The sequence below is a fragment of the Artibeus jamaicensis genome, unplaced genomic scaffold, assembly GCF_021234435.1.
Source record: "Artibeus jamaicensis isolate MK-2021 breed Jamaican fruit bat unplaced genomic scaffold, CSHL_Jam_final contig_1028, whole genome shotgun sequence".
Classification (NCBI taxonomy): Eukaryota; Metazoa; Chordata; class Mammalia; order Chiroptera; family Phyllostomidae; genus Artibeus; species Artibeus jamaicensis.
The window spans coordinates 5,567,013-5,594,778 of NW_026521201.1; the positions used below are offsets into that span (position 1 = coordinate 5,567,013).

The 27,766-nt window shown below is 49.7% G+C and overlaps 1 protein-coding gene and 1 pseudogene across 5 annotated transcripts; both read right to left on the bottom strand.

Moving 5' to 3' along the window:
* Nucleotides 1–2,903: 2,903 nt before the first annotated feature.
* On the bottom strand, nucleotides 2,904–27,558 carry LOC119040817 (sodium- and chloride-dependent betaine transporter). 5 transcript variants are annotated; one of them, XM_037133919.2, is made up of 16 exons: nucleotides 27,317–27,558; nucleotides 25,456–25,534; nucleotides 22,671–22,943; nucleotides 18,374–18,508; nucleotides 15,266–15,406; nucleotides 14,863–14,950; nucleotides 13,690–13,822; nucleotides 11,373–11,507; nucleotides 9,917–10,020; nucleotides 9,457–9,581; nucleotides 8,835–8,947; nucleotides 8,167–8,304; nucleotides 7,348–7,429; nucleotides 5,803–5,903; nucleotides 5,143–5,313; nucleotides 2,904–3,935 (listed from the first exon to the last, which is right to left on the bottom strand). In XM_037133919.2, exons 3-16 carry the CDS (start codon nucleotides 22,882–22,884, stop codon nucleotides 3,792–3,794), a joined length of 1,824 nt encoding a protein of 607 aa, XP_036989814.2. In that variant the 5' UTR covers nucleotides 22,885–22,943; nucleotides 25,456–25,534; nucleotides 27,317–27,558; the 3' UTR covers nucleotides 2,904–3,791. The 5 variants fall into 5 exon arrangements, with proteins under 5 accessions (XP_036989814.2, XP_053518385.1, XP_036989813.2 ...); XM_053662410.1 differs by having other exon boundaries at nucleotides 7,348–7,450; XM_037133918.2 differs by lacking the exon at nucleotides 25,456–25,534 and having other exon boundaries at nucleotides 7,348–7,450.
* On the bottom strand, nucleotides 11,516–13,679 carry LOC119040811 (60S ribosomal protein L7-like; annotated as a pseudogene).
* Nucleotides 27,559–27,766: the final 208 nt, after the last annotated feature.

The following is a 27,766-nucleotide window of genomic DNA, read 5'->3' on the forward strand; positions in this document are numbered from 1 at the left end:
GGGAGAGAGGGCACATCTGGATTGTGCTGGTGGAGTTGGGAGGCAGAAGTGATCCCAAACACCAGAAAAACCAACCGAGTTCTTTGTGGCTTTGTCATCTGCTCTGCCAAGGGTGGGGAGGGGCACTGTGGTGGCCTGACACTCCCTTTGGGAAAGGGAAGAGCCTGGGTGAGAGGGGGAAACCGACCAGGATTCATAAATACCAGAGGGTCTGCTGAGTAGACACCTCCACATGAAGAAGTCAGAGCTGGTGCCTGTCCCATGACTAACCCCCGCCCATGCATGTGGACCCCTGAGACCGCTGGCTTTCCTTTCACTCCTGCTCAAGCAAGGGCTCTGTCTGGTTCCTGCCTTGCCTGGCTCCTCAGTCCATCCTCTAGGGCACAGGTTATTCATGCAAATGCCTTGAGACAAGAATGTGTGAAAAGAGCAGGTCTGGTCATTGGGAGTGGTGGAGACTGCAGCAAACTGGAGAGTACCAAAAGGCATACACTTAAAAAATTTTTCTTTATGCATAATATACTGGCCAAACAAATTGTAGCTGCCAGATGAGGCCTCTGGCTGCCAGTAGGAAACTCAGCCTAAGAGGTAAGATCAAACAGATCCCTAGTTTAACCTCACACCTGCTCTCTCACTCTGTGTACACACACGTGCATGCACACAGATGTGTGTCAGTGCTCTGGGCAACTCAAAGGGCCAGCTTGCTGCTCCTTGCCCATGTTGCAGACCCAAGACAAGTAGGCTCCTATGAGATGTGAGGTTGGCCCAAGTCCCTCTCCCTGTTTCCTCCAGGGCCAAGTTTCCCCATCCAGATCCCCAGGACCCCCAGGCCTTGGCAGCACTCTGCAGCATGCTGGGGCTGGAGGGCACACTGCCTCCAGCAGTGCCTGTGCCAGAGCAGAGACCTGCAACGACGGGTATGACTTCAGGAGTCAGGGGACTGGGTGGACCGATATGGGGCGAGGAAGGTGGGAGAGGACAACAGTGTCTGTGAACGGTCCGCAGGGTCGGGGAGACTGAGATTCGGGGCCCTGTGAGCTGGAGAGAGCTTGTGTCCCACAAATGTGCAGAACTGTCCAGAAGAGAAAGTGCTCTTCTCCAGGCTTCCAGAGCCAGGGTTACATAGCAGGGCACACTGTGAGTAGCGACAGGTAGCTCATAAGCCTGGCCGCCCACCCGCATGTCCTCTGCAGCTGGCTGCCCCGAAGCAAGCTGCCTCTCTTGGGGATCCCCACCGGGGCCATGTGGAGAAGGATGAGGGAAGCATTCGTATTCCAGAGGGTGAAAGCTTACACAGGAAAGGACAGCTGCTCAGCTTATTCATCCATCCTGAGGACAGGGGTCAGGGAACTTTTCTCCTGTTTGTAAACAGCGCTGAGGAGATCTGAGGCAGGGCCTGGAGGAGGGCAGGGGAGGACACACTGCTCCTGTTGACCACCAGGCGGCAGCAGAGAGCACCGTGCCTGCCCCAGCTCAGGCTCTCCAGCCTCAGGGATGAGAGTGGTCTGATTGAAGCAGTCTCTCCCCATTCCTTCCTCCTGTACCTAATTCTTGACCCCCTGACTAGTCCAAGAAAGGTGAACACAGGTGCATGGAACACTACAAAGGGATGTAAAAGGGCACTGTGCCCAGGGTGCCAGAGTACCTGTTCTTATAAACTGAGAAGCACATGCATATCTAGGCAAAGGATGGTGAGTGACCTGGGGATGGCCTGGAGCTGTCAGACACAGACCTCACTCTGGCTAGACCATAGATTTTTCTCACTCCAGCCACTGGGCACTGGTTCTGCGTGACATCTGCCCACACATCAGTCCCCACAGGGGACTTCCTTTCTTCTCTCAGGCCCTGCCCTGGGAAACCATCCTGAGTGCCCGCCCCCCACCTCCACGCCCTCTCCTCACTTCTCTCTGAACACAAGCCCTGCCTTCCCCCCTCCAGAAGGCCCTCTCCAGCCAGGAAAGGACCTGTGTGACCTGGTAGGAACAAGGGGAAAGGAGCAACCCACCCACATACAACTCCCTCTCTGTCGGATTTCAGGAGGCTTTGGTAGACCCCAAAGACTCCCCTGGGGGAGAGAGATAGAAAATTGGAAGAATGAAGGGTTCAGCCCCGGTGAGGTAGCTCAGCTGGTTGGAGCATCATCCCATACATCGAATGGGTTGCAGATTTGGTCCTCAGATCTCTAGTCAGGGCATGTACTGGAGGCAACCAACCAATGTTTCTCTCTCAGCCTCTCTCTCTTCTTCTCTAAAAGCAATAAAAACATATCCTTCATCCCTGGCCCGTGTGGCTCAGTTGGTTGGAGCGATGTCCTATAGCCAAAGTGTTGTGGGTTTGGTTCCTGGTCAGGGCACGTACCTAGGTTGTGTCCACAATTGTGTATACAATCCTGGGTCCAGGCTCATATGGGAGGCAGCCAATCAATGTTTCTCTTTTACGTCAATGTATCTCTCTCTCTACCTCCCTCTCTCTCTAGAAGCAATGAAAAAAAATGTCCTTGGGTGAGGATAAAATAAAAATAAAAATACATATCTTTGGGTGAGGATTTAAAAACAAAAGAATGAAGGACCCAGAGAGGAAATCTGGTCAGATGAGTAGGGTCTGCCAGAGAAAATACCGTGGTGGGGGGACCAATCTAGGTAGAGCTACTCAACCCTTCAGAGGAGGGGCCTCTCTCCCTCCTACCCCAAGACAGTGTGATTGACCAGACACGGGAAGAGGTACAGAAGGTAGTGCATGGGGAAGGCAGTCTATACGTGCCTGTTAACTACAGCAGGAGTGGGGAGTGGGAGCCACACTGGCCTGAGAACCAGAAGACCAGGCTCTGGTTGTGTCTTTGGTGTTGAGGCATGTGAACTTGAAAACCATTTGTCTCTTTGGTCCTCATCCATGAAGTCAAGGGTTTGGATAAAAGAAAAACAGCAAACAGAACTACCTGGAGCACTGTATTTAGAAGGATTATGAGGTGGGGAAGAATTGATGATTAATTAGCAATGTCTGTCTTGGTCACAGGACATACACACAACATTCTCAAAGTCCAGGGATCATTTGTTAGTCCTTTCCATTCCAACTCTCCATAAGGTGGTAATAACATTATGGGAAGAGTCTGGACTAACTCAGAGCTAGAAGTACCTGGAGAGACTGCCTTTGGGAAAACCAAACACAACAACGGCACATGAACGTTTTCCTCCTGGCTTGTCGTCTATTCCCTGGCCCTAGACTCCACAATGCTAAGCCCCGTGACGGACACCCACTCACGGAATGTCAGAACCCAATGTGGTATGTTCAGTTGCCACTTCCAACATGGTGTGTTCCGTGAATCAGATCCTCTCTCTGAGTCAGATCATGATATAAATTTCAGTTAGCGCCATCCTTACAAGGCACAATATGGTAAACTCTAACAGGGAACACCCCTGCCATGGGAGATCCCTCACAATGTAATATGTTATAATCAGATGGTGAACTCCAGAAAGACCACCTTTCTTTATAAATAAGACAGTGTGTGTGTTCCAACAGGGAGCTACTTCACAGCGTGGCAAGTTCCAGCAGGACCATCTTAAGCCCACCAAGAGAAGCTGCTCCAGTTTAGGAGAGGAGAGGAGGGAGTATTGCTTCAGCTGGTGTTCTCCACAGGGCTGCTGAGAACTCAGCCCTGCTGAGAACTCCCACAGGCATCACAGGTGTTCTCAGCAGGGCTGTGGCAGGGACAGAGGTGAAGGCTGTCCACTGGGGGAGAGGGTGGCCCTAACCCAGGTTCCTAGCTCAGTGGCCACCTGGCTTTCAACCACATCCTAAAAGTGGGTCTCTTTCTCCCCAAATGTCAATCCCTCCTTCACTGGAGAGGGGCCACTGTCCTGGCCGGTGCCACCATCCAGATGCAGGTGTTGCTTGGGCTGTGGCAGGCTGGGGTCAGGGGTGATGAGCTGCCTCAGGCGCTGTGGAAAGAAGAGGAAATGAGGGGCAGTTGTTGGACAAAGATGTTTCCTTGTGTCTGTATGTCCCGGGACTGTACAGAGCCAGGAATATGGGGGCAGCTCGGTACCATATGAGCAAATAAATCAATAAGTATTGTGAGTTGAGGCAATAACATAGTGATTAAGAGTGTGAACTGGGTTCCATCTCTCCTCTGTTACCTGTGCCATCTTAGGCAACTCATTTAACCTCTCTCTGCCTCATCTGTAAAAATGAGACTAATAAGTGCTCACTTCACAGAATAGTGCCTAGCACAGGATAAGTCATCAATTATTATCTATTTTTGTTATTATTATTACTATTTTTTATAGTATTACTATTATATGCTCAATATCTATTATCATTTTTACTAGTATGACTACTATATGACTATTGTTATTGGTGTTTTTAGTATCATCTTCTCCCCCTTCTTGCCTTGACTGCCAATGTGATGGCTGGAGTCATGACAACCTTCTTGTAACGATGAGGCAACAAGCATAGGATGAAGACACAAAATGCTCATGATGGCAGTGCAGGAATACAAGAAGAGTCTGTTCCCTATTGGCCCCTTTAAGCAGCTGAATGAAATGCCAGCAACCCCTGTCTCTGATCTTCTTGATGTGTAAGAAAAAATAAACCTCATTACTAACTGCAGGTTGAGCTTTCCGCCACTTGCAGGGCACATAGATTTTGACATAATGCCTTTGTGGGACGCTGGCTATACACCCTTCTAGGAAGGCACATCCCACACTCTAAACAGGAAGCCTTTTGCACACAGCTCCCCAGACAGGGTTAAGGTAAGGAAAGAAGCCAGGAAACTGTGTGTGGAACGAGCCGTGACAGCTAGGTTATTAGTTTCCTGAGAGCAAGGAATCTGCTCTATAACCCTCTGGGCCTGGGCCCTATATGTTCTTTTTTGTGCGGTTTCCCCCTAACCCTTTGGCAGCTCACCACTGGTTAACCTCCCCAGGTGATGCTCTAGAGATCAGATTCTGAAGGTCTAGGACTCTGAAACTTTTTAATGTTTCTGAAAATGAAATTATTGGACTGGTCTTCAAAGACCCTTCTCTTTCAGGTTCCCTTAGAGCGAAGGGTGGCCCCACACTCAGGGCTGGCCCCGCGGTTGCATGCCGCCTAGTGTTCCACCTCACTCTGCACCCTCTTTAGTGCATCACTTCCCCCAGCCCCTACCTTTCTGAAGGAGCCCTGGGTCTTCAGGAGGGAGATGATGATGAAGAGTGGGACGCACAATATGGAGGAGAGAGCCAGGAACCAGCCAATGGCGTATCCCCATGGAGGGTACACGTAGATGTTGTTGTATTTCAGAGGTGTGTACTTGCTCAAGGAGAAGAGGAAAGTGGCCTAGAAGGGCAAAGGGGCAGGTGCAGATGAGATAGCGAGCCACTGAGACTCCCTCCTCTCCGGCTTAAGTGACCCGTGACATGGGAAACGTTAAACCACTGCGGCACCTCTGTGAGGTGGAAGAGCAAAAGCCATTTGCAAATCATGGGCCCAGGCACTACTCATATCAAAGACTGAGAAAAGACAGGAGATGGAGGAGCTCTAAGCAGACAAGGAGAGTGATAATGGGGGGTTGGGCAGGTAGGTGGAGGTGCTGCGGGGAAGGGGGAAGCAGAAATTGGAATAGATGATAATGAAGATAAAGCAGACACATGGAGAGATGGCCCCAGAAAGGAAGGGCAAGGGACCAATACTTCAGAGGGAATGAGCAGCCTCCCAAGGTCACTGGACAGTCAGGGACAGAGCCCAGAACTCAGGCATCCTATTCCTCATCTCCCCAAGTCTGATGGAGGCAGGAGAGAATTAAGGGGTAGTTGGGTGGGCACATACCAGGCAAAGTCCAGGGGTCAGGAAGAGCCAGGAGATCTTTAGCAGGGGCCATGGCCGGTAGCCAATCATGTCCTCAATGTTGTCATAGAAACGGTCTGCCCCTGCCAGGCAGAGTGGGGGAAGAATGAGAATAGAAGGGTGGCAAACAGCTCATGGGTATTTGGGAAGGACTCACTTGGCTTTGTGCACTTTCCTCCACCCTGTGAGGGGCACGGGATCAGGGCATGTGAATGAGATGAATGCCTGCCACCCTGACACAGCACAGGGAGCTGGGGATGGAGAAGGAGCTGCCACCAACAAGCCTGGGGCCCTGGAGTCACCCCCCAGTGCAGTCTCTGTCTCCTGTCCTGGGTTGAAGACCCCACTGTCATAGCTACAGAGGAGGGTGTGAGCCTGAAACAGGATTCAACACTGTAAATGTTTGTTTATCTGCAGAGCAAAGGTGAATTCGGTTTCAAGTCAAAATGGCAAAACAGCAAGTATGCCACTGCTCAAGCATAGGGCAAGGTCACTACTGTGAAGGGACAGGAAGAGGAGGAGAGAGGGAAGGGAGAGAAGAAATAGGAAAGGGAGGGGAGGGGAGCGGAGGGCCAGGTCACTACTGGGAAGTCTGATTCCAGACTCCAGAGGAACCCTCTGCATTCTCAGTGCAGCGTGGGGAGAGGGTTCATTTGTGTGCATGAAAACAGTGACTGGTTTGTTTGGTTTTAATTAATGTCCTCAGGTTTTTATATTTGCTTGTCCTGTAGCCCAAGTACATTGGCACCCCTTAGTCTCTCTGCCCTGAGCCTTGTGACATTGTCAGTGTGTTCACCCAACCTGGGACAGTGGAAACCAGCAGCACTGAGGAATGATGGTAGTCTCTCCATTCCCTGGCTGTGTGAGCTCGGGAAAGAGCCAAGACCTGTTGAACCCCACTTTTCCCTGTAAAGGGCTGTTGTGTGGATTGTGAGGTGGCAAGTGCTTGCGCACAGCAGTGCACGGGCTCAGTAGCTACAGGCTTCTCCCCCCACTGTTACCAGGCACAATTACAGCATGGATATGATGGCATTCAGTGCCTTGGTTAGTTATCTCAGAGTGGAGGGGCCAGGGATGTGGGAAGAAGTGAGGTGAATGGACTGAGGTGAATGAAGGCACAATCCACCTCAGTGTAAGAAAGAAATGCACAACAGCCACCATGGAGAAGGGACCTCAAAACACAGGGATGGCTTTCCTGTCCATGGAAGTGTTCAAGCAAAGTCTGGGTGATAAATTTGAAAGGGACTGTGGGGATCTGTGGAGGATCAGAATAAGTGGCCCTTTTAATGACAGCTCCCACTGGGGAAGAACCTCTGGCAGCCTCTGTATCAAAAACAAACAAACTGCTGTTCACTGTTATTTATAATGACACTCCCCATTCAAGGAACTCGGTGTGGCCATTATCCCTGCTCTACCTGTTTAACGAGAAACACCAAAGTTTCCAGCGTTAGATAAACTTCCCAAATAAAAAGAACCAGGATGGCAATACAAAAACATGTAGATGCTCCCCTCCCCCGCCCCACTTACCGTACACCCAGCTAATGCAGATTACTTCAGATGTTGCGAGGAAGAGTAGGCAGATGCCACTGGAAGCATAATAATCAAACAGCTGGAAGAGATACATCCCACCCTGTGGAGACGGGCAGAGGTGGGGGGTTGCGGCCTGCGCCAGTGGGGATAGGGGACACACCCCACCACAGAGCAGCAGGGCAATCACCCACCTGGGCCTGTGGTAAATTATTCCTTGCATCTAAAGGAGTCTGCCCTACCTCTGCCTGCCTTCTGACCCCTCACTTAACATTAGGACAACAACTCTAGCAACTGCGAGGGCACTGGGGCCTGTGGTGGGCACACACTATTTTGCCCACCTACCAGCACTCCCTGGCCCCAGCCCTGAAGAAGAGCCATGGCTGGGTACCAGATGTGCTCTCAGGAAAAGGGCACTTTCTCTCCTCAGGGCCCACAGGGGTCAGAGGGTAAGCCTTCTTCAACGACAGGAGGGCAATCTGGAGGAGAATGCAGTCTCTAGAGGGGAAGGGAGCCAGGAGAGGGGGGGGGGGCATTTCTGATCATGCCATCAGAACAACTGGGTCCAACCATACCTAAAACAAAATATCTCTACTTGATCCCCAAATTCCCCTTTCTGCTTAAGCCAGCTTGCATTTGGTTTCTGTCACCTGAAACCAAAATACGTGGGTTCCACTGTGTGGTCCCTACAGACTCACTTAAAGGGTGTCAACCCCCTATTTAGCAGATAAGAAAAGTGTGGCTCTGAGAAGGGTCAGCAGGGTCCCCCATGGCTCCCTCCCCCTCAGAGCCCAGCCTGCGGCCACTGCACCCACTTACCTCAGTGACCAGGAGAAGCCCCACCAGGTAGCACAGGCTTGCAATGGCCAGGATGAGGAGCTCTCGCCGCCCACTCCTCCGTAGCTGCCTGGGGAACATGTCCATGGAGGCTGTCACCAGGCACTCCACACAGACAAACTGTGGGCCATGAGGGAAGCTGAGGTGAGAGGGGCCACCTGCCTGTGGGCCTCCCCAGCACAGCCTTGCCCCAACCTTCTGTCACCCCGCTCTCTGCTGCCAACTCATAGGAGTGCAGAGAGGGTGCAAAGCGCAGAAACTGGGCCAGCTCTGCCCTTGGCCACATATCTGCAACAGAGGTCCCAGCAGTGACAGTTGGAGAGGGGATATGTGTTCTGTCCCTGAGACTGCAGGAGCAGTGTAGGCCACTTGAGCAAAGCAGCTGGAAGGAGGCTGGAGGGACATCTAGGAGAGTGCAGCCATGTTTGGGACAGGTTCAGTGTAAGGGAACAAGGCAAGTGGCCCCCTAGTCAAAGAGGGTCTCGAGGTCTGGGGCCACCCAACTAACCCCAAGGACAAGCCCTGAACATTGGAAGGGGCCTGGGACTGTCCGGTAGGAGAAAGGGAATTTGAAGGAAGCCAGGAAATGCAGAAGCTGAAGAGTTGGTCACCAGGGCAGGGCTAGGCAGGGCTGGGTTGGGGTGACGAACCTGGCTGTCCAGCCCTAGGAAGATGAGCATGATGAAGAAGAGGCAGGACCACAGCTGGGATAAGGGCATCATAGTCACAGCCTTGGGGAAGGCGATGAAGGCCAGCCCGGGACCTGCCAGGACACAGCACAGTCGGGAGAGCCAGGGGCTCTTACTGTCCTTGGGGAAGGGCCTTCTCTGGAGGCACTGTGTGTGCATGAGAGAGTGCATGTACAAATGTGTACGAGTGTGCATATCAGTGTGTGCATGAATATGTGTGTGTGTGCCTGAGTGTATGCACAAGTGTATGTGCAAGGGATGTATGTGTGTACATGAATGCATGTGTGCATGTGTGTAATATGGGTAGTTCAAGAGGACAGCGTGATTCCATTAATTATTCCATTCTTCCCAGGTTCTGGGGAGCATGATGTCCATCCATCCACATACTTTTCCATCTGTGCATGTAACCGTGGGTCCATCCACCCATCCCTTCCCTCTCCCCTTCCTCCCATAGTTATGCAGACCCTGCTCTGTGCCTAGCACTGCCTCAGATGCTAAAAGGACCACGGGGCTCTTCTATAGGAGGATCTGTGTTGTCTGACCCTCCTTCCCTTCAGGTTCAAGACAGAAAAGGGGCACCTACCTGACTCAGCCACTTCAGAGATGGGCACTGCTTGCTCTTGGGACATGAAGCCCAGGATAGAGAAGACCACAAACCCAGCCACAAAGCTAGTGGCACTGTTCAGGAAGCAGAGGGCAATGCAGTCCCTGCCAGTGGGGTGAATGCAGATAAAACAGGAAGAAGAAAGAAACCCACCATGAGAGGAGGGATCAGAAGACAGTAAGAATGTAAAGAGGAGAGAGAAAAGAAAGTGAATGGGAACAAAAATGGGAAGAGAAAGAGAAAGATGGGGTTTCAGAAGGGGAGGGGAGGAAAGGAAGAGAGAAAGGGGAGGAAGAAAGAAATTCAGTTTGGAAAATAAGCCCATAATGCCAATTTCCCACACCCTATAGCTCCCCCATAATAAAGGAGGAAGGCTGGGCCTACCGCCAGGACCTGCCCTCCTCAGACAAAGGCAGGGGGTGTTCCCCAGGGCCCCTACCTGTAGCAGTTGTTGTGGAACTTGTTGTAGCTGCCCAGGGCTGTCAAGCACCCCTGAGAGATAGCGAAGGAGAAGAAGATCTGGGTGCCCGCATCCATCCACACCTACGGGACACCCCAAGGGAGTGGTGAGGGAACCCCGCAGGGTCTGGAGCTGGTGCCACGGGAAGCCCAGACCCTTCACCACACAGAACTTCCTGGCCTGGTCAGTGTTTCCTGAGAGGGCCTTACATCCCAACTCTCCAGTAACATGCCCCCTCTCACAAGCAGGGCACATTGTTAACCTGGTTCTGTGGGCCCAGGTAAGCACCAAACAAGAGCGTGTTACTGAATTTCTTAGGTGGAGTTTGTCACCCTTGGTCTTATTCCAGAAAGGGCAGCGCCCTCTGCAGGGGAGCTGAGAGGCCTTTGTATTTGCACCCATTTTCCAGCGGAGTGCGCCTTAGCAGCTCTGCTGGGGCGTAGGGGCTGAGCCACTATAATGAAAAGAAAAAAACCACCAAGACTCCTGGTGAGGGGGTGGGTAGTGGACACCAAGAATGTGTTCAGACAAGTCCTAGAGCAGGAAACCCAAGTATGTGGGAAAATGTCCAACCTTGCAGCAGTAAAAAATAAAGTTAAACCAACAATGTACTATTGTTTTGACCTGTCAAATTATCAAAGATTGAAATCAATTATAGTTGACTCTCTCATGGGCCCTCAAACACTGGCAGTGACAGTCTGCCCTTTTCTAAAGTCATTATAGTTCGAGAACCTTAAAATGTGCACACTCTTTGAGACTTAGTAATTTCACATCGAACTACTGTCAGGAAATAATGATTAGAGATGTGGTCAAAGATTTAAACACGGGTGTTTGTTGAAGCTGTATACACAATTATAAAAATACCTGACCTACATGTCCAAGAACAGGGGGAAGTTGAGTAAGTGGAGGCACCGGCTGCAGGCATGAGCACTCAGAGGCCCGGAGCCTGACCCCTTGTGCCTGCCGCCCTGCACCGGCACCACCACAATCCCTGGCACTTAATGGAGCCACAGGATATTTTGGTTGAATGGATGAATGAAGAGATAATGAACAGAGGAAATATTATGCAAGTGTCAAAAATGACATTTACAAATAAATTTAATAACATGGAACATGCTTATAATATAATTTAAGTGAAAAAAGGTGTATCTCTCTATATAATTATCTCAACTATCTTATCACACATGCATACACACACACAGTGAGACAAAATTTTGGAAGGAAATATATTAAAATGCTAACAGAGGTTGCAGCTCAGTGGTGGGTTTACAAGAGATTTTCAGTTCCTTTTTCATAATTTTCTTCCCTATTAATTTTTCTTCAGTGGACACCTATTGTCTTAAAACCAAGAGGGAAGTAATAAAGATTTTCAAAAGTGCAAACCTGTTTTGCACCAAGGGACATTTGGGGCAATGTTCCCCAGCATATTTCCTACCTGTGGGTCCTTCAAACGAGACAGATCTGGCTTCAAGTAGTAGATGATGCCCTCGTATGCTCCAGGAAGCATGACGCCTCGAATCAATAGGATAATCAGCATCAGGTAGGGGAATGTGGCTGTGAAATAAACCACCTGGAAGGAAAGCAGATTCAAGTCACTCCTGGTGTGTCACAGAAGTCAGGAGGTGACAGGGAATCTGCAGTGGTCTTCCAGTCACCCCTCCTAGGAGGCACAAGCCACACCTAGCTCAGTGTACAATGCCTTCTGAGACACACCTGAGATGGGCGAACACACAAAACTTTCCACACCTTTCTTTCTATGTCCCAGCGGGCCTTGGGCTCCCCTAGCAGAGTATGAGATACCCATCAGCAGGGCACAAGGGGAGAGGAAGGACAGTGGGGGTACCAGTTTCCAGGTGTAACATTTCCAGGACTATTTTTTTCCATTTTAAAGCAGTTCCTGTTTATTAACTGACCAGAATTACAAAAATGACTATGGTGGATACCTTAGTTCATCCTTCTAATAAGCCTGTTTGTTGGTCTGGTCCTCTCTGCTACCAGCACCTCCACCTTCTAGAAAATGGGTGGTCTTTTTCTTCATTCTACCTCATGGAAAAGATCATTTGAAGGGCCACAGAAAGTCATTTGCTTCTTTGAAGCGTTTTCCAACAGTATAGGTCTCATGAATCAGACCCTCCATACAGATGATGCCATGTTCACCAAGAGACAGAGCAATCAATGCGTTATCTGTCAGGGCAATTCATTTTTTGTTGGTTTTCCCATACCCACACTTGTAGATCAATTCATTTACTGACTTCAGGTTAGGGTACCCCCATGCAATATATGCTCCACAATCCTCAGCATGTTAATTGAAGCCTTGTTGAGCTCAACAAAAGGTGCATTGAAGATCTGGCAAAGGCAAAGAAGCTGCAGCACCTTTCGGACCATTGTACTCACACCACTGATGCCTCTGATCCTGATAACAAAATGCCAATTTGGGTTCTTGCAGGTACATAGAAGTTGCCAGCTTTTCTTGCCATTCTAGCCATTCGAATCTCAGTTCTGTACATCTGCCTATATTCCTTGTAATAATGCTTAGCTTTTTCATAGATAAACTTCCAGAGGTGCCTTTTGAAGCACCTCTTCAGCAAACTTCTTTCTCAGGCGCTTGATTTTCTGTTCTGCAAAATTCCTTTGTTTTTTCTTAAGGGTTTCTGGCACAGTGGGAACCTTCTTCTTCTTCCCTTCTGAGCCCTCCATAGTTCCAACCAGAAAAAAAAAGCTCCAGGACTATTTTTAAATCCAGCATCTGGTTTCCCTTAACCCCTTATCCTGGCTATTCTCCCCATGTCCCCTGGAAAGTGGGGGAGCAGATATATACTGTAATATGTGAGGAAACGGAGACTGGAGTTTTCTAGGCTCCAGGTGGGGGAGCATCAACGGCCTGAGCTCTGGGTTACTGGGGACCCTCAGAGGGAGACCAGCTCTGCCTCTGACCACACTCAGCCCCTTCCTTGAGGCAGCACTGCCTGCGTTATTATTATTACTATTCCTACTTTCATCATTACTACCACTACTATTATTATTATTTCCACAATCCATGGAAGGGGGCAGTTGCTGAGGTCACAGGCCAGCCAGAGAAGTTGGTATCTGTCTACTCCTGGCTGTGAAAAGCATGAAGCATCAGTCTCAGCATCTGTGCCTTGGAAATAAAGCTCAAAACCCAGCTGTCTCTGTCCATACAATAAGCCCCTTTGTCCACTCTTGGCTATGACCTCTTCAGTGACTGGAAACTCACCACCTCAAAGGCAGTTCCATGTGCTAGATCAAGCTAAACATTGTCTTTGCTTTTTTGTTTGTTGTTAAACAAAAAGCAAATCATAAGAATGTCTGATCCTAATTGTGCAATTCACACACGTAACAGATACAGCTGTGCATGTAGAGGAAACAAGAAGGCAACCCAGCAGAGGGTTTCAAGAGGGATTCGCAAAGCCAACCTGCTGCATGCTGATGGTGCTCATGTGGTACTCAGCTCCAACCATGTGCTTTTGTGTTTCTTATTTTGCTCTGAATATTACTTATGTAAACAGGTCTTTTAAAATCATATTGAAAAAGAAAGCTTTTCCTTGTATTTCCTTGTACTGAACTAAATTCTGCCTTCAGCAACTTCCCCTATTCTCACCAGGCCTCTCCCTTAAATACATTTTCTTTCAGTTCTCCAGAGAGATATTGCAAACATCCCTGAGAATTCTTGGGGCCACAGAGAGCTTACCAGAAGGCAGAGCTTACCAGAGCTTACCAGAAGGCTTACTCACCTTGCCTGTGGTCTTGACCCCCTTCCAGATGCAGAAGTAGCAGATGACCCAGGCAAGTAGGAGGCACAGGGCCAGCTCCCAGCGCAGGGCTCCCAGGTCATGGATGCCTGTGGTGATGCCCAGAACACGTCTCCTAATGGGTTAGAAAAAAAATGACCAAGTGAAAGGCTAAAGGGGACAACCTGCCTCTGTCATCAAGGCTTCTGATTCTTAGAGCTGACCCCACAGATCTCATATTCTAGGCTTACCCTGCCCCCACGCACTTCACCTTCCCATGGCCCTGCGGTGTTCAACCTGTTGTCTGTGTCCCTGACTGTTGAAGACCAATCATGTAATACCATAGTGTCTTTGTCTTTCTAATTCACCCAGACCTTTCTGTTGAGGGTCTGGGGGAGAGAGAGAGGAGAAGAGAAGAGAAGAGAAGAGAAGAGAAGAGAAGAGAAGAGAAGAGAAGAGAAGAGAAGAGAAGAGAAGAGAAGAGAAGAGAAGAGAAGAGAAGAGAAGAGAAGAGAAGAGAAGAGACGAATATATGAATGAGTATATGGAGGGTAAACATTTATAGCTGCAGGTCAATGAGCAAGTGTATGGCTATCAAATGGTGGGCCCAGTGTGTGATAGTGTCTAAAAAGGTGTATGGGGGTGATGGAAATGCGTGAGAGTGCAAGTGGATGTGTGTGGGCACAGGCGGGTGTGAGGGTCTAAGTGGTTATGTGGGAGGGTGAATGTGTGAATGCAGGGTTTGCCCATTTCCGGTGGTGTAAATACTCCCACCTTGGCCAACATGACTGAACATGAAGTTGGAAAAGGATGTGCATAATCAGCTCTCCCAAGCTTATCCAGACTATTTCTAGCACACCAGGGGATATGTGTGAGTAGATGCGGAAGTCTTGGGGTGTAGGGAATGTGCAGGTATGGGGAGGCATGTGTGAGAATGCTGACGGACATGAATAAATGTATGAGTCTGGGTGTACACGGAGGGATTTAGGAGTTGTGGTTGGACAACTGTGGGTAGATGTGGGCATTCCCTCATCTCTCAGTGATATGTGAGGTAGACTAAATGTTGAAAAACACACACAGAGAGTCTTGGACTTGCACCCAAAATCCCAGGCCTCAGATATCCAAACTTTCTCTGCTTGAGGTCCCCTGGACCCTGGCAACCAGGCCAACACCTACTCCCAGAATTCCATGACAGGGGAGGTGAAGTTCTCAGAGGGTTTCACTGTGCTGGCTCCTGAGTGGTTCAGAAAGTCCATGCAATGCTCTGTTGGGGACAAGATGAGGAATGAATTAGCTAAGGACAAGATGAGGAAAGATGCCCTCACACCCTAGTACCTCTGACCCTGTGGCCTTTCAGCCTGGTGGTCCCCATCATTTCAGGTCCCAAGAGCTTCCTTTGGAACCCCCACCCCAGAAGTATCAAGAGTTGGCTGCTCAGGTGGTTCATGGGACCAGTCCCCCTCCCCATGTGCCTGACACTGCTGGTTCCACCCACCCTGCCAACCTCCGACTCTATCTAGCCACCACAGGCCAAGCCCCTAGGGATAGCCCACATCCCAGGGGCTGAAACAATGAATACCTGTATTCCAGGTATTGGTACATGTCGTCCAGGGCAGCTCAGAGGTAAAGGAGCTGAACAGGTAGAAGAGGGTCCAGGCGAGGATGATGATGTAGTAGATGTTCAAATAGGACTCAATAACCATAGATGCCAAACCAATGCCTTCCGGGTAGGGTAGGGAGGGGCCGAAAAACCAAGAGAATCCAAGAGATCAATGTCAGCCAAAAAAAGTTACCTAGAAGCTTCCAGTTGGATTAGGGTCCTGAGCGCTACACAAGGATAACCACCAGCTGGTTTACTGCCCTGAGAAGCCATTTGCAACCTATTTTTCTGAGTAAGAAAAGCAGGTTCCAGAACAACATCCTATGCATTTTTCCATTTTTATAACCTGTATTTGAATGCATATCGTTTTTTTTTAATGAGAAAATTCTGGAAGGACCAGCATCCAAAAGTTAACCAGTGGTTCTCTAGACCAGCAATTTTCAACCTTTTTTTAAAATCTCATGGCACACATAAACTAATGACTAAGATTCTGCAGCACAACAAAAATATATATATTTTTGCCAATCTGACAAAAATAGGTATAAATTTTATTCATTCACACTGGAGGCTATTGTTGTGTTGGCTGCTGTCATTTCTTATTTGACAGGGTAGGAAAAGATGCCTGAGCCCCTGACTACATAAGCAGATCCTGCCCTGCCCTGGTTGAAAATCACTGCTCTAGGTGGTAGGATTTGAGTTCACTGTTTAAAGCTTTTTTCCCCTCTTTTTTGCCTATCTGCATTGTCTAGTTTTTCTATTACAATTATGCATTACCTGTAAAATTTTTTAAAAAGCAGGAAGGACACAGTAGTAAGTAGGGAAAATTTGGTAAGAATCGTTCTGAAAATAAGAGCCAAAACCAGAAGAAAGTGGCAAGGAACAGAGCTGTGACGGCTGTGGAGACTGCTGAAGCCTGCCCAGCCTCAATACCATGCCCACCTCTGCCTCCGTTGCCCCGCCCCACCCCACCTCTCAAGTGTGGGCAGAGCCTAAAGAATGCTTTATAACACCTCGGAGCAGTAGGGACTTCGGGTGCAGCCTGTTTCCTGGGCCGACCGGTCTGGGGTGGGAGGGGGCAAGGGTGGGCGCAGTCCCCCACCCATCCCGCCTGCATCCTTTGAGAGTGGGGTCTTTGCCACAGCAGAATTAAAGGTATCACGACACCAATGCCACGAGTCTGGAGACCTGAAAGCCCTCGTGGGGGGCGGGGGGCCGCCCTGGGGAGGAGCTCATTCGTCCTGCCTCCGGTGCTAGAGGAAGTCTCGCTCCAGAGCTAAAGAATGAAGAAGGCTGGGGAGCTACAGACAGCCCTAGAGCCTGCTGAACAACCAGCGGTGTCAACAACGCCCCCCCAGCCCTCCCAGTGCCTGCCGAATCGGCCCAGAATGTCTGTTCCTATTGGCCTGGCAAATCTGGCAAATTGCACCGGAGGTAGGAAGGGTTCCTGCGGCTGGGGTTGCGGGGATGGGGTGGGGGGAGGGGAAGGGGCGGGAAGGTCTCTGCAAAGCATCCAGGCCGTTCGGGTGTCCCCAGGGCTCCCAAATGAGACGGGGTTGGGGGTGGGGGGCAGCTGGCAGCCATGGGGCGGGGTATTTAGAGCTCACAGTCCTACCCACCAAACAAGAGGTCACTGTGTGGCAGGAGGGCCATGCCCCCACCACCCGCCCGTCCCTGCGGGCCGATCCACACTAGGAGGCTTGGTGCCAGGCTGGAAAGGAGCACACCCAACTCTTGAGGGTGGGGATGAGGTCGGGAAAGAAGCTTGCACCTGTGTGTAAGTTGAGGGAGGAGGTGGGTGTGGGTGCCCTGCCCCGTGTGCGCAGGCTCCCTGGGAAGGCTGACATGGGATGGGGGCAGTTAGGCAGGTGGAGGGCATGTATAGGAAGCAGCCTGGACCATCTAACCCACATAGGTGCACACAACTTGAGTGAGCTACTCCTGAGACCCTACACTTTGGGGTCTCTTTAAGTGAGGAAATAAGGAGGGAGCAGCAGTGCCTTTCTGAATACCCTTCCAATGCTGGGTTTGCTCCCCTGTCCCTGGTTCCCTCCTTGAAGTTAGTACCTGCTTGCCCAAGAGGCCAGCCCTGCTTATGCCTCCATGAGCTGGCTTGGCCCTGTGGGAATTAGGCTACTGCTGGTGGCCAGAATCCCAGAGCAGAACCGGGGCTGGCCAAGCTCCACAGTGCCCCTACACGAGCCCCATGGAGGCCCCAGGAGGAACCAGCTTCGCCCCACCCCACATCCCTATCAGCAGTTAGGTTCTGAGCTTGCTCAGGAGCAGGGTCCCTTGCTACATTCACTTCTGTCCAGCCTACTAAGCTGGTCAGCGTCCTAGATAGCCTGGTCTCTGGGGCTCCCTTAGGGGCTGATGTGAGGAAAAGAGTCTTTTCTTCACTTCAAATATCTAAGGAAACTCTCAGGGACATGGAGACCCCTTAGATTTCTTTGTGAGTGGCCCCCAGGGGACCGGCCTAATCAACTCTAGAGGCGGTGGTGGATGAACACCCCAAGCTGCTCACATTAGTGCCAACAGATGCACAGAGGGGAGGGCAGAAGTTGTCCCTAAGGAAGGAAAGAGCATGAACCTTCAGCTTGGTTAGACCTGGGTTCAAACCATTAGTGAATGAGCTCATTTTTCTTCACCTACAAAATGAGGTGACTCCAGTCATTATGGAGGGTTAGATGAGGAACTGCATGAGAAGTGCTGGCATGAGCCCTGACATGGCAGGGCTCAACAGATACTAGCCATATCATCATCACTAGTGTTATACACTTTAGAGGCATGTCTGGGGCCACACCCTACACCCAGGAATGTGTTTATCATGAAGCTGCCGAAGATGAAGTTTCAGGACCCTCCTTTGCAAGGCTCTGGTCCTGGTTTTTCATTTGTGACTCTGCACCGACTTTCTTGAGGAGTACCTGCCTCCTTGGGATTTATAAGCTTTGGGCCCCACAAAGCCTGATATGGCTTCCTGTGTCCCCCACAGCACTTAGTACAGGATGAGAGTGGAGGAATGACAGGGTAGTGGGCAGTAGTAAGGGAGAGTTGGCAGAGAGATGGAGGCAGGCAAGGGAGAACACTCACCCTGGAGAAGGGGGCAGATCTTCTTCCAGGCCGTGACACTCCCTTGGCTGGTGTACTGGCCCAATGCCACCTCCAAGAAGAACACCGGGATGCCACAGGTGAAGAAGAAGATGAAGTAGGGGATGAAGAAGGCTCCTGCAGAGGAGGGACAGGCAGGTGCTGAGCCTTTCAGCCCTAGGTCCCTCCCAAAGACCCGTGCTCCAAGCCCAGCATCCTTCGCATCCCCCCTCACCCCTCTCAGGGACATGGTGGCTTCCTCCTGTCTGAGCCAGGGAGCAGCAGAAATTTTCCAGTCCGAAACTTACTCAGGACAGGAAAGATCTCCGAAAGGAAATTTCCGTGGGAATCCTAATATATGCACCATTTATTTGCTCAGTGTGCTTCACAGATCTAGTCAATTTATTAGTTTTGGAACAAAAACATGTCCTATATAATTTGATATGCTTATCAAATTATCAAGTTTGTTACATTTTAGAGGAAAACAAACAAGCAGCCCTGGCTGGTGTGGCTCAGTTGCTTGGAGTGTTGCCCCGTACACCAGAAGGTTGGGGGTTCGATTCCTAGTCAGGCTGCACATGGGAGGCAACCAATGGATGCTTCTGTCTCACAGCAGTGCTTCTCTCTTCCTCCCTCTCTCTCTAAAAGCAATAACCATATATTTTTAATTTTAAAAAACAACACCACCTTGGAAAAATTACTTTCCCTCTAATAATTTTCAGAGGGATTTTTTCCCTCCTCCTGGTTCTGATCTGAACTGGGCTCTCAACAGAGAAGGCCATTCTTCTGCTCAACCCAACTCTCAGGAACTGGGCTGTCAGCCAGCCAGGCGATCAGGCACCGGCCTACAAACCCTGGCAGGAGGCTGGACCTGAAAGACATCCAGCAAGTTACATATGAGTGGATTTGAAGGCAGCCTTAAGCCCACGGTACCCACTTCAGTCACAAAGATGCATGCCTCGCCTCTAAGGTGAGCCAGGGGTGGATGGCTATTGTTTAGCTCCCAGTGGTAACACGAAACACTTTCTTGGTGCTCACTGCCATGGCAGACCCTCACCCACACCCTTGTGCACTTGTTGAACTTGTTCTTTAGTATGAATTTCCAGTAGAGGAATTGGTGGGTCAGAGGGCATACACTTTTTTTCTTGCCTTTTTAGTGGTAAAATATACCTAACATAAATGTTACCAATTTAATCAATTCTAAAGGTACCACTGAAGGTACTTCAGTGGCATTAAGTACCTTCACACTGTTATACAACCGTCACCACCACCATCCCAACCTGAAACTCTGTCCCCATCAAACACCATCTCCCCCTCCTCTCCCAATCCCTGCTAACCCCCATTCTTTTTCTCTGAATCTGCCTGTTCTAAGCATCTCATGTACAATGGACCACACAGGACTTATCCTTTTAGTCCACTTAGCATGATGTCTTCAAGATTCAACTATGTTGTAGCATGTGTCAGAATGTCCTTCTTCCTTAAGGCTGAATAACATGACCATTATATACAGACAACATTTTGTTTGTCTATCTATCCATGCACTTTCCACATTTGGGCTCTTTCCACATTTCAGGTATGAACATTTTCTTTAAGGTCTGTGACATGCATTTCCAAACTGCCCTCTGAATCTCGAGTACCTGACCCACATTCCCATCAGCAGCCTGTGAGAAGCACTGAGGGTCTTCTAGGCCCAAGGGGCCATGACTGCCCATGACCCCGGTGTCCTCCGTCCTTGGCTTTCTCCCTGGATTCCCAGTGCATGGTCCCTGCAAATGCCCTCCCCTCTGCAAGCTTCTCAGAACCCTTGCTTTGGAGGTGGTCCTGGCTCATAGTTTCCCAGGCCCCTGCCCAGGCCACTGGCACTGGCAGTCCGTGATGCCCTCTGGGGCCTCTGCTCATCAGGCAACCAGAGGCCTGTGAGCTCACCGCCGCTCTGCACTCAGGTGTGCCTCCTTATCTCTGCCACGCACTTGCTGGCCATCAGGAAATTCAGAAACTCACATAAAACTCTTTTGGAATGAATAATTTCTTGAGGATGATCTGGTTTGGTGACCAGAGATATTACACCAATGGACTTATTATTTTTTATGTCTTTTGAAAGATTTTTCTCTACAGAACTATGTATTAATAATTAATTACCAGTTGATTAATTATTAATTAATGCTTCATTAAAAACCAATTTAAACTAATACTTATTAATAATCCTTAGTTATTATTAATTAATTATTAATTAATAAAATATTAGTCAAAACTATATTTAACTGCCAACCAGGGCTTATGGTCAGCTGGAGGTAAGCCATGTTACCACAGTAAATACAATTTTAGCCTAAAGCAAAAAATTGGCATCTGGGTCAGTCTGTGAAGTTGTGTGCCCACAGAGCTCTATTACATCGTCTGGACAAGGAAATGAATTCCTGGACCCTCATTACTATCTTCCTAGAACCCCAAGGATCAGTGGCCCTGATGGGGACCCCTGACATCACTTAGCCCCTCTTGCTCCAGATGGATGCATAATAAGGGGCAAGTAGTGAGGTTGGAACAGAGTGAAGCAAGAGCACAGGTGACAGATGAACATGGACCCTGCGTGGAAAATGTGGCCTGGTCCTGCCATTTCACAGATGACATAGGTTCAACCTGGTGTCACTGCACACTGTCATAGGTCCTTATCTCTCCACCCCGCCTACAGCCAGTACAGAGGTCACGGCCACAGCTGCAGCCACCAGGCAGGGCGGGCACTGGAACCTGGCCACATCCCCTTCTGTTCAGATGACAGAGTGAGGTGCACGGCAGTGATGTGGGAGCTGGCAAACCTGGCTGCTAGGGCCTAATGCGACCACCCGGCTCCAGGATACTGGGAAAACCACTGTACTCCCTGACCCTCTGTGTCCTCTGTGAAATGAGGGCTCAGCCTAGACCACCTTTAGCTCTAGCTCTTAACATCCTATGTGTCCATGAAACTGTGGCTTGGGACAAAGCAGGTCACCACCCCACCCCTTCTTCCTGCCTCTCCTCATCTCTGGCCCAGCATCAGCCCTCACTCCCAGTCTTGGCTCCGAATGTAGCCCTGACCTGTTTCTATTTCTTTGCAGTCATTGCTCCAGGCAGTTTGTAATAATAACTGTAAGTTTTAAAACACAGTGCAAGATACATGATAGATACTCAGTAAAATTTTGTCAAATTAAATATAAATAGTGCTTAAAAGGATTTTCTGAACAATGATTATCTTTAAATGGGAACGTTTCTTTGTTTTACCTTCAGAACATTTCTAATATTCACTATAAACATATACTATTTCCACAAGAAGAATGCAGTTATTTCAAAAAGCAAAAATGGTCTGGTCAGTCACAGGTGACTTCAGAGAACTATGAAACATCCCAGATGGGTAGGCCCATGGCCACAGAAGGTAAATGAACAACTGATGGGGGCTGGCGAAGAGAAGGGGAGCATCTGTTAACAGGCCCTAAAATGGATGGTGGTGATGTTTGCATAATTCTGCGAGTATACGAAAACCCATGTCATTGTACACTTAGAAAAACCATCCCAGCCCCTCCCTACCCTGTCCCTGCTCATTCTTACTACCAGTGCTGAAAAATAATAAAATTATGTTTTATTATAAGAAAATCTTTAATCAAAATTCCTCAGTAGTTCCAACTAACTCAGAGCAGAGCCACTGTTCCTGCTGTTTGGCAAGCCCCTCACCTGGAGTCCATCCCCAGGAGGGCTCCATTACCTCCCTTAAATGCCACCTCCTCAATGAAGCCTTTCCTGGCACCTTATTTTACATTTCAAACCCCTCCCTTCAGCCCCTCAACCCAGCATTCCTCTCCTTCTTCCCAGCTTTGCTTCTCACCCTTTCACTTACGACCACTGGACATACCACATATTGTACTATGTGCCTGCCATCTGCCACCCTCCGCTAGAATACAAAACAAAGAATGTGTTCTGTTTTGTATCCAGCACAGCAGCTGGCACATGCTAGGCCCATAGTGACGTTAGTTGAGTAAATGAATAAATCCTGTCAACAGCTGACATTTATACAGAGAAATGAAGGAACTTATTCAAAACTCAGATTCCTGGGTCTCCTTTCATCTTTACCATAGGCCTGTGGGGTGCCACTGGCACATCACAGAGGGGGACACTGAGGCCAGTGGTGGAGCTAGAACTTGAACTCAAGTCCTCCGACTCCACTCAAGGCTCCTTGCACTTTACCACACTGCCCAGGTAGGAGGTGCCCAGGTAGGCACTGCCTGGTGCTCAGCACAGAGCTCTCCCCACCACGCCTACCTCAAAATGAACTCACCACCTCCATTTTTGTAGCAGAGATAGGGAAACCTCCAGACATTGCCCAGCCCAATGATCTCCCCAGCCACAGACAGCACAAACTCCATCTTGTTGGTCCATTGGCCCCGATCCTTCACCTGGGCCTCGCCTTCCTGGTCCAACTTCTCTCCCTCCTCAGGAACCCAGGACAGCACGGAAGGCCTGTCCTCATGGACTGCCACTTTTCCGTCCATAGCCACAGAACAGATCCCAGGTGCCGAGCTGGCGGGGGCAGGGTGGTGAGAGGCGCAGCCTGGTGGAAGGAGAAGGGATGAGCTGTGCCACCCCGACACGTGAAGGCCACCCCCGCTTCCTCCTTCTTAATCTTCACTTTAATGTTGGAATATTGCTTTAATACCGATTTTCTTCCAAAGCCATCAATGACATTTACACCTAAAGTTACACTCTGCTGTCATAACTCAGAACAAAGAGGAACCAAATCATCATGTGTCCATGTTGCTGATGGGAAAATCCAGGCCTTGACAGGTGTAGTGACTTGCCTAAAACCATTTAGCACTATATTAAAACCCAGGTTTGGGACCTTTTATTCTAAGTCTCTTTTGATCTTGATAGCCAGCCACCTGTCTCCTCAGCCTCCAGCCTCTAGGAGGGAAAGGATCAAAGGCCAGGGATGACAGGAGGTCAGAGGGCAGGTATTGCCAAGGTGACTGCATGGTCGTCCCCTGGCCTGCTGTGTGCTCATCCCTGTGCCAGGGCGATCGACCAAGGTTGGGTAAACATGGGAGCCCACTAGCTGGAGATGCTGATTGGGAGGGAAGGGGAAGGTGGGGCCTCTCTGCACAAGGCCAGATGAGGACTAGGGCTGGTGCCAGGGCTGACTATAGACCTTCAGGGGCACACTGGTTCTCTTCCTCTCAGTTGTACTTCTCTCCTAAGAAGAGGGATGGGGTCCTGGTGATAGAAGGGGCTCCCAGAGCGATTCTCACTTGGGTGGTGGTCTTCTCCAGATCAGAGTGGTCCCTTCAAGGGAGACCCAGAAGTGGCTGCTCATCACGCAGGTCACTGCCCTTCCCGGTTCCCCACCCTCTGAAAAATCCCAAAACTCTCTGGGCTTCCAGGAAAATGACGTGGGCCCCTCCCAGTTTTACTCTGCAGGCTTGCTGTCTTTTTCAACTGCTATGAGACAATGGCTACGCCCTGGTATTGTCTCTAAAAATTACAGTTTGCCTTCCCCTCTCTCCCCTGCACCCCACAATTTCCCTGAGGCTACCTCTGCCTCTGTTTCCAGGGAACTGATGGGAGGAAGTGCTCAGGCTGCAGAGGAGAGCACCCACCCACCCACTGCCCCTCGCCTCCGAAGGGCACTGGGGCATCAAGGGACTGGGGGCAACAAAGTGCTCCATGCTCCTCCGAGGCTCTAGAGAAACACAAAGGATCCTTTTTATTAAAAGAAGAGTCTGTGTTTATTTGTTAGTCCTTTTAACCCAGGCAACAGCCCAAGCCCAAGTTGGTTAAAAAGGCGTGGCAGGAGCATTTGAGGTTATGGAAATTTTTGAAGGTGACTTGAAGGGTGCAGGTTATCCCAGGAATGGGAAAGCATGTCAGGGTGAAATTCTGGTATTGGCACCTACTCAGAGGCTGCTATTGCAAGTTCAGTCCAGGAGGGAAGATGAGGGGAGAGGCACCCAGTGGAAACCGGAGACTCTCAGCCTGTGGTATAAGGGATCAGGAGTGAAATAAAGGAATGGAGGAAGCTGCAGGTTCAGAGTAAGCAGCAGACCTCAGGGGGCCTTGAGAACCAGAGCCTCAGGTTGAAAGAACAGGGTAGTTTGGCCTCAGGGGAAAAGTTGGTGATACCCAAACCAATGTGGATGCTGCTACAGAACTGGGGGTGGGGCACCCTGAGGAACGGCCTCTGAATCATTATGAAATGAATGAATGAATGAACTAAAACACATTGATAAAAAAGCACCAAACAGAAACCCAAGTCCAGACCTAGCTAATAATAATAACCATAGTTAACATTTGAGTAAGCACTGTCCTAAAAACACACACATCTTTACACACATTATTAAATTCCACCTTCATATAAATCTCTTTATATGAAGGCATTACTTTAAAGTAGGCATTACTATTAACTCCACTTTATACATGAGGAAATGCTGAGAGAAATTAAAAACAAGACCTGACACTAAGCAGGTGCTCAATAAAGTTTTTTTGAAGAAACTTGCCAATACAGTAGTGTGGAACTGAGTCTCTACCTTGCTGTGTGCCCTTAAGGCAACTCATTCTTCCTCCCCAGGCTTCAGACCTCCCTGGAGGAGAGAAGGACCCTGCTCAACAGAAGCGTTGTGGGGGCAGGACAAGAATAAGATCCACAAACGACAAGGAGAGATGATTGCCTTGGCTTGCCAAGGCATAGGGTGGCTCAGCTCAGGGTGAGCTCAACCACAAGAGTCTCCAAGGGGACGGTTGGAAGACAAATCTTACTGCTCCCAGACCAAAGGCAGCTACTTCAAGGCCAACCTGTCCTCAGCAGTTGGAGGGAGGGAAAAGAGTAAATGAAGGAAAAATCAGAGGAGAGTGTGGGGTTGGGAAGCAAATCTCAGAATCCAGTTTGGGCACAGGATTTGGGCTGTCTCACAGAGCGAGTAGAGAAAGAGAACATGATGAACTGACACTAATGTGACATTGAAAAAAAAACAGAAAAAAAGTTGTTAAGCCCTGGCCAGGTGTTTCAAATGGTCAGAGTGTCATCCTGAACACCAAAGGCTGTAGGCTCCACTCCCCATCAGGGCACGTACCTAGGTTGTGTGTTCAGTCCCGGTTGGGGCGTATACTGGAGGCAACGGATTGATGAGTGTTTCTCTCTCCCTTCCTCCTCTGAAATCAATAAATATATCCTTGGGTGAGGATCTTTTTTTAAAAAGTTATTGGGTGGATATTACTTATGGGTAAGAATAAAAAGATAGACTGGGAGAATGAAAACAAGGGCTTCTAAAAAGAAAAGGTATTACTGGGGTGAGGGTGATATAAGGGGACTAAATGGTAGTTAAAAAAAGGAAAGAAAGAGAGAGAGAGAGAAAGAAGGGAAGGAAGGAAGGAAGGAAGGAAGGAAGGAAGGAAGGAAGGAAGGAAGGAAGGAAGGAAGGAAGGAAGGAAGGAAGGAAGGAAGGAAGGAAGGAAGGAAGGAAGGAAGGAAGGAAGAAAGAAGAAAGAAAGAAAGAAAGAAAGAAAGAAAGAAAGAAAGAAAGAAAGAAAGAAAAAGAAAGAAGAAAGAAAGAAAGAAAGAAAGAAAGAAAGAAAGAAAGAAAGAAAGAAAGAAAGAAAGAAAGAAAGAAAGAAAGAAAGAAAGAAAGAAAGAAAGAAAATGTGGCCGAGAGCTGTGGTAAGTCTGGAGGAAACAGGCTTAAATTACAGCAGGTGGGATTCAAGTTAGACTCAGGGAAGAAATGTTCAGGAAGACATTAGGCATAAAAACAAACTGTACAGAGGTCTCCTTTTGGGGTTATTTTTAAAAGCCAAAAGGACAGCATACGTGGCTCTCTGGCCACCCTCACCCCACCCCCACTGTGTGCTTCTACTTTAGCCCATTTGCTAGGAATGAGCAACAGTGTTATATACAGTCAAGATGACTTCCAGAGATCTCCCCCGTCCCATGCTCTGACCCTGGCATCACTGCTCAGGCTACCCACCCACTCAGCTAAGCTGGGGCCAGGTCCAAGGGCATGCAGTGGGCCTCATCATACCTCAGCGCCCCCCAGAAGTGAAGACACCAGCAGCCACACAGAGCTGAACACTGCCCATCGGGGAAATATTCAAAATGCTAGCAAGTCTGAAATTAACTGTTTGTAGGAGGCAGGCATGTGGACGGAGCCTGGCTAGGGTCTGGCAGAGGAGCAGGTGAATGGAAACACTACTGCCAGAACTGCTGGGACCCCAGCTCAGCCCCATCACATCCCAGGCCAGCACGGGACACCCTAGGTCCTGCTTCAGCCCACACCCACATACCAGCTCCCATTTCCATACACAAACTGGTGCCATTACCGTCACGTCCCTTTGCACACACATACCTGTGTGCATGGCACCAAAACCTGGCTCCCATCTAGTCCTTCACACCCTGGGGGCTGCTTGACTTGGCTGGTGGCCACCTGCACCTTCTGTCAGCTCCTCACTACCCACTTCAGGTGCTGCATGCCCACGCCACCCCTGAGCCAGACAGCTGCCTCCTTCTACTCTGCTGGCAGGGGAAGAGCAGGAGCCCTGACTGCCGATTGCAGACCATGGGCCTCCAGGAATGGCCGAGGTTTCTTCCACCTGCTCTCCCTCCCACATTGCTGGGCACTGTCTGCTTCCTTCTCCCTCTCAGTCAGGTGATCACACCCTCTTTCACCCACTTCCTGTGGCCATCCCCTCATCTACTGACTTTTCTCTCCCCAGGCTTGTCCCCAAGCAACTCAGATGCTGTGGAGGCGAGAGGGAGTGGGGAAACCCCTTGTGCTGAGCTCCCCAGGCAGCAGACTGTGCTGTGGCCCCATGCCTTGTACCGCAGACACACGCACTCCCAAGGTCTTGCCTCTCGGGCCTCAGACTCCAGCAGCCTCTCCAAGGGCCCTCTCAGATGGAGCCTGTGGAGACAGACCCAGCCCTCTACCTCCTGCTCACCTCAGTCCCTGGTCCTGGTTCCTGTAGTCAGCTCAGCTCCATGCCTTGGGTCCCCAGGAGAGCGCCAGGAAAGCCACTACAGGAATAGTGGCTCCTGGAGAGACAGGACCTGAAAGGGAAGCTGTCCTCCACCTTCACTCCTGTCTGCCCAGCTCAGAATCTCATCTGAGCCATGTCCTGGGGCTCCCAGACAGAAATCAACTGGGGTGTGTGTGTGTGTGTGTGTGTGTGTGTGTGTGTGTGTGTGTATTGGGAAGTGAAGGGGCAGAGAAATACCACAAACAACAGGAGAGAGTGAGGTCAAAAGTTTGTGAACCAGAATTACAACATCCAACCTCAGTCAAGTCCAGCCCTCTGTTCCGAGGCCCCCACCTCCACTTGCACGCTCTGCAGCCCCTGCTGCCCTCCTCATGGCACCGTCCCAGTGGACCCCTCCCAGCCAGGCTCAGA

Bases quoted from the DNA above. Each gene is read 5' to 3' on its own strand.
- LOC119040817 (XM_037133918.2), bottom strand. From the start codon at position 22,884: ATGGACGGAAAAGTGGCAGTCCATGAGGACAGGCCTTCCGTGCTGTCC. The intron at 8,305-8,834 runs GTTCGTCACCCC...CATGGCCCACAG, and splicing joins TCCTAGGGCTGGACAGCCAG to TTTGTCTGTGTGGAGTGCCT. The intron at 5,904-7,347 runs GTAAGTGGGGCG...TCTGCCTGGCAG, and splicing joins CTGCATTAGCTGGGTGTACG to GGGCAGACCGTTTCTATGAC.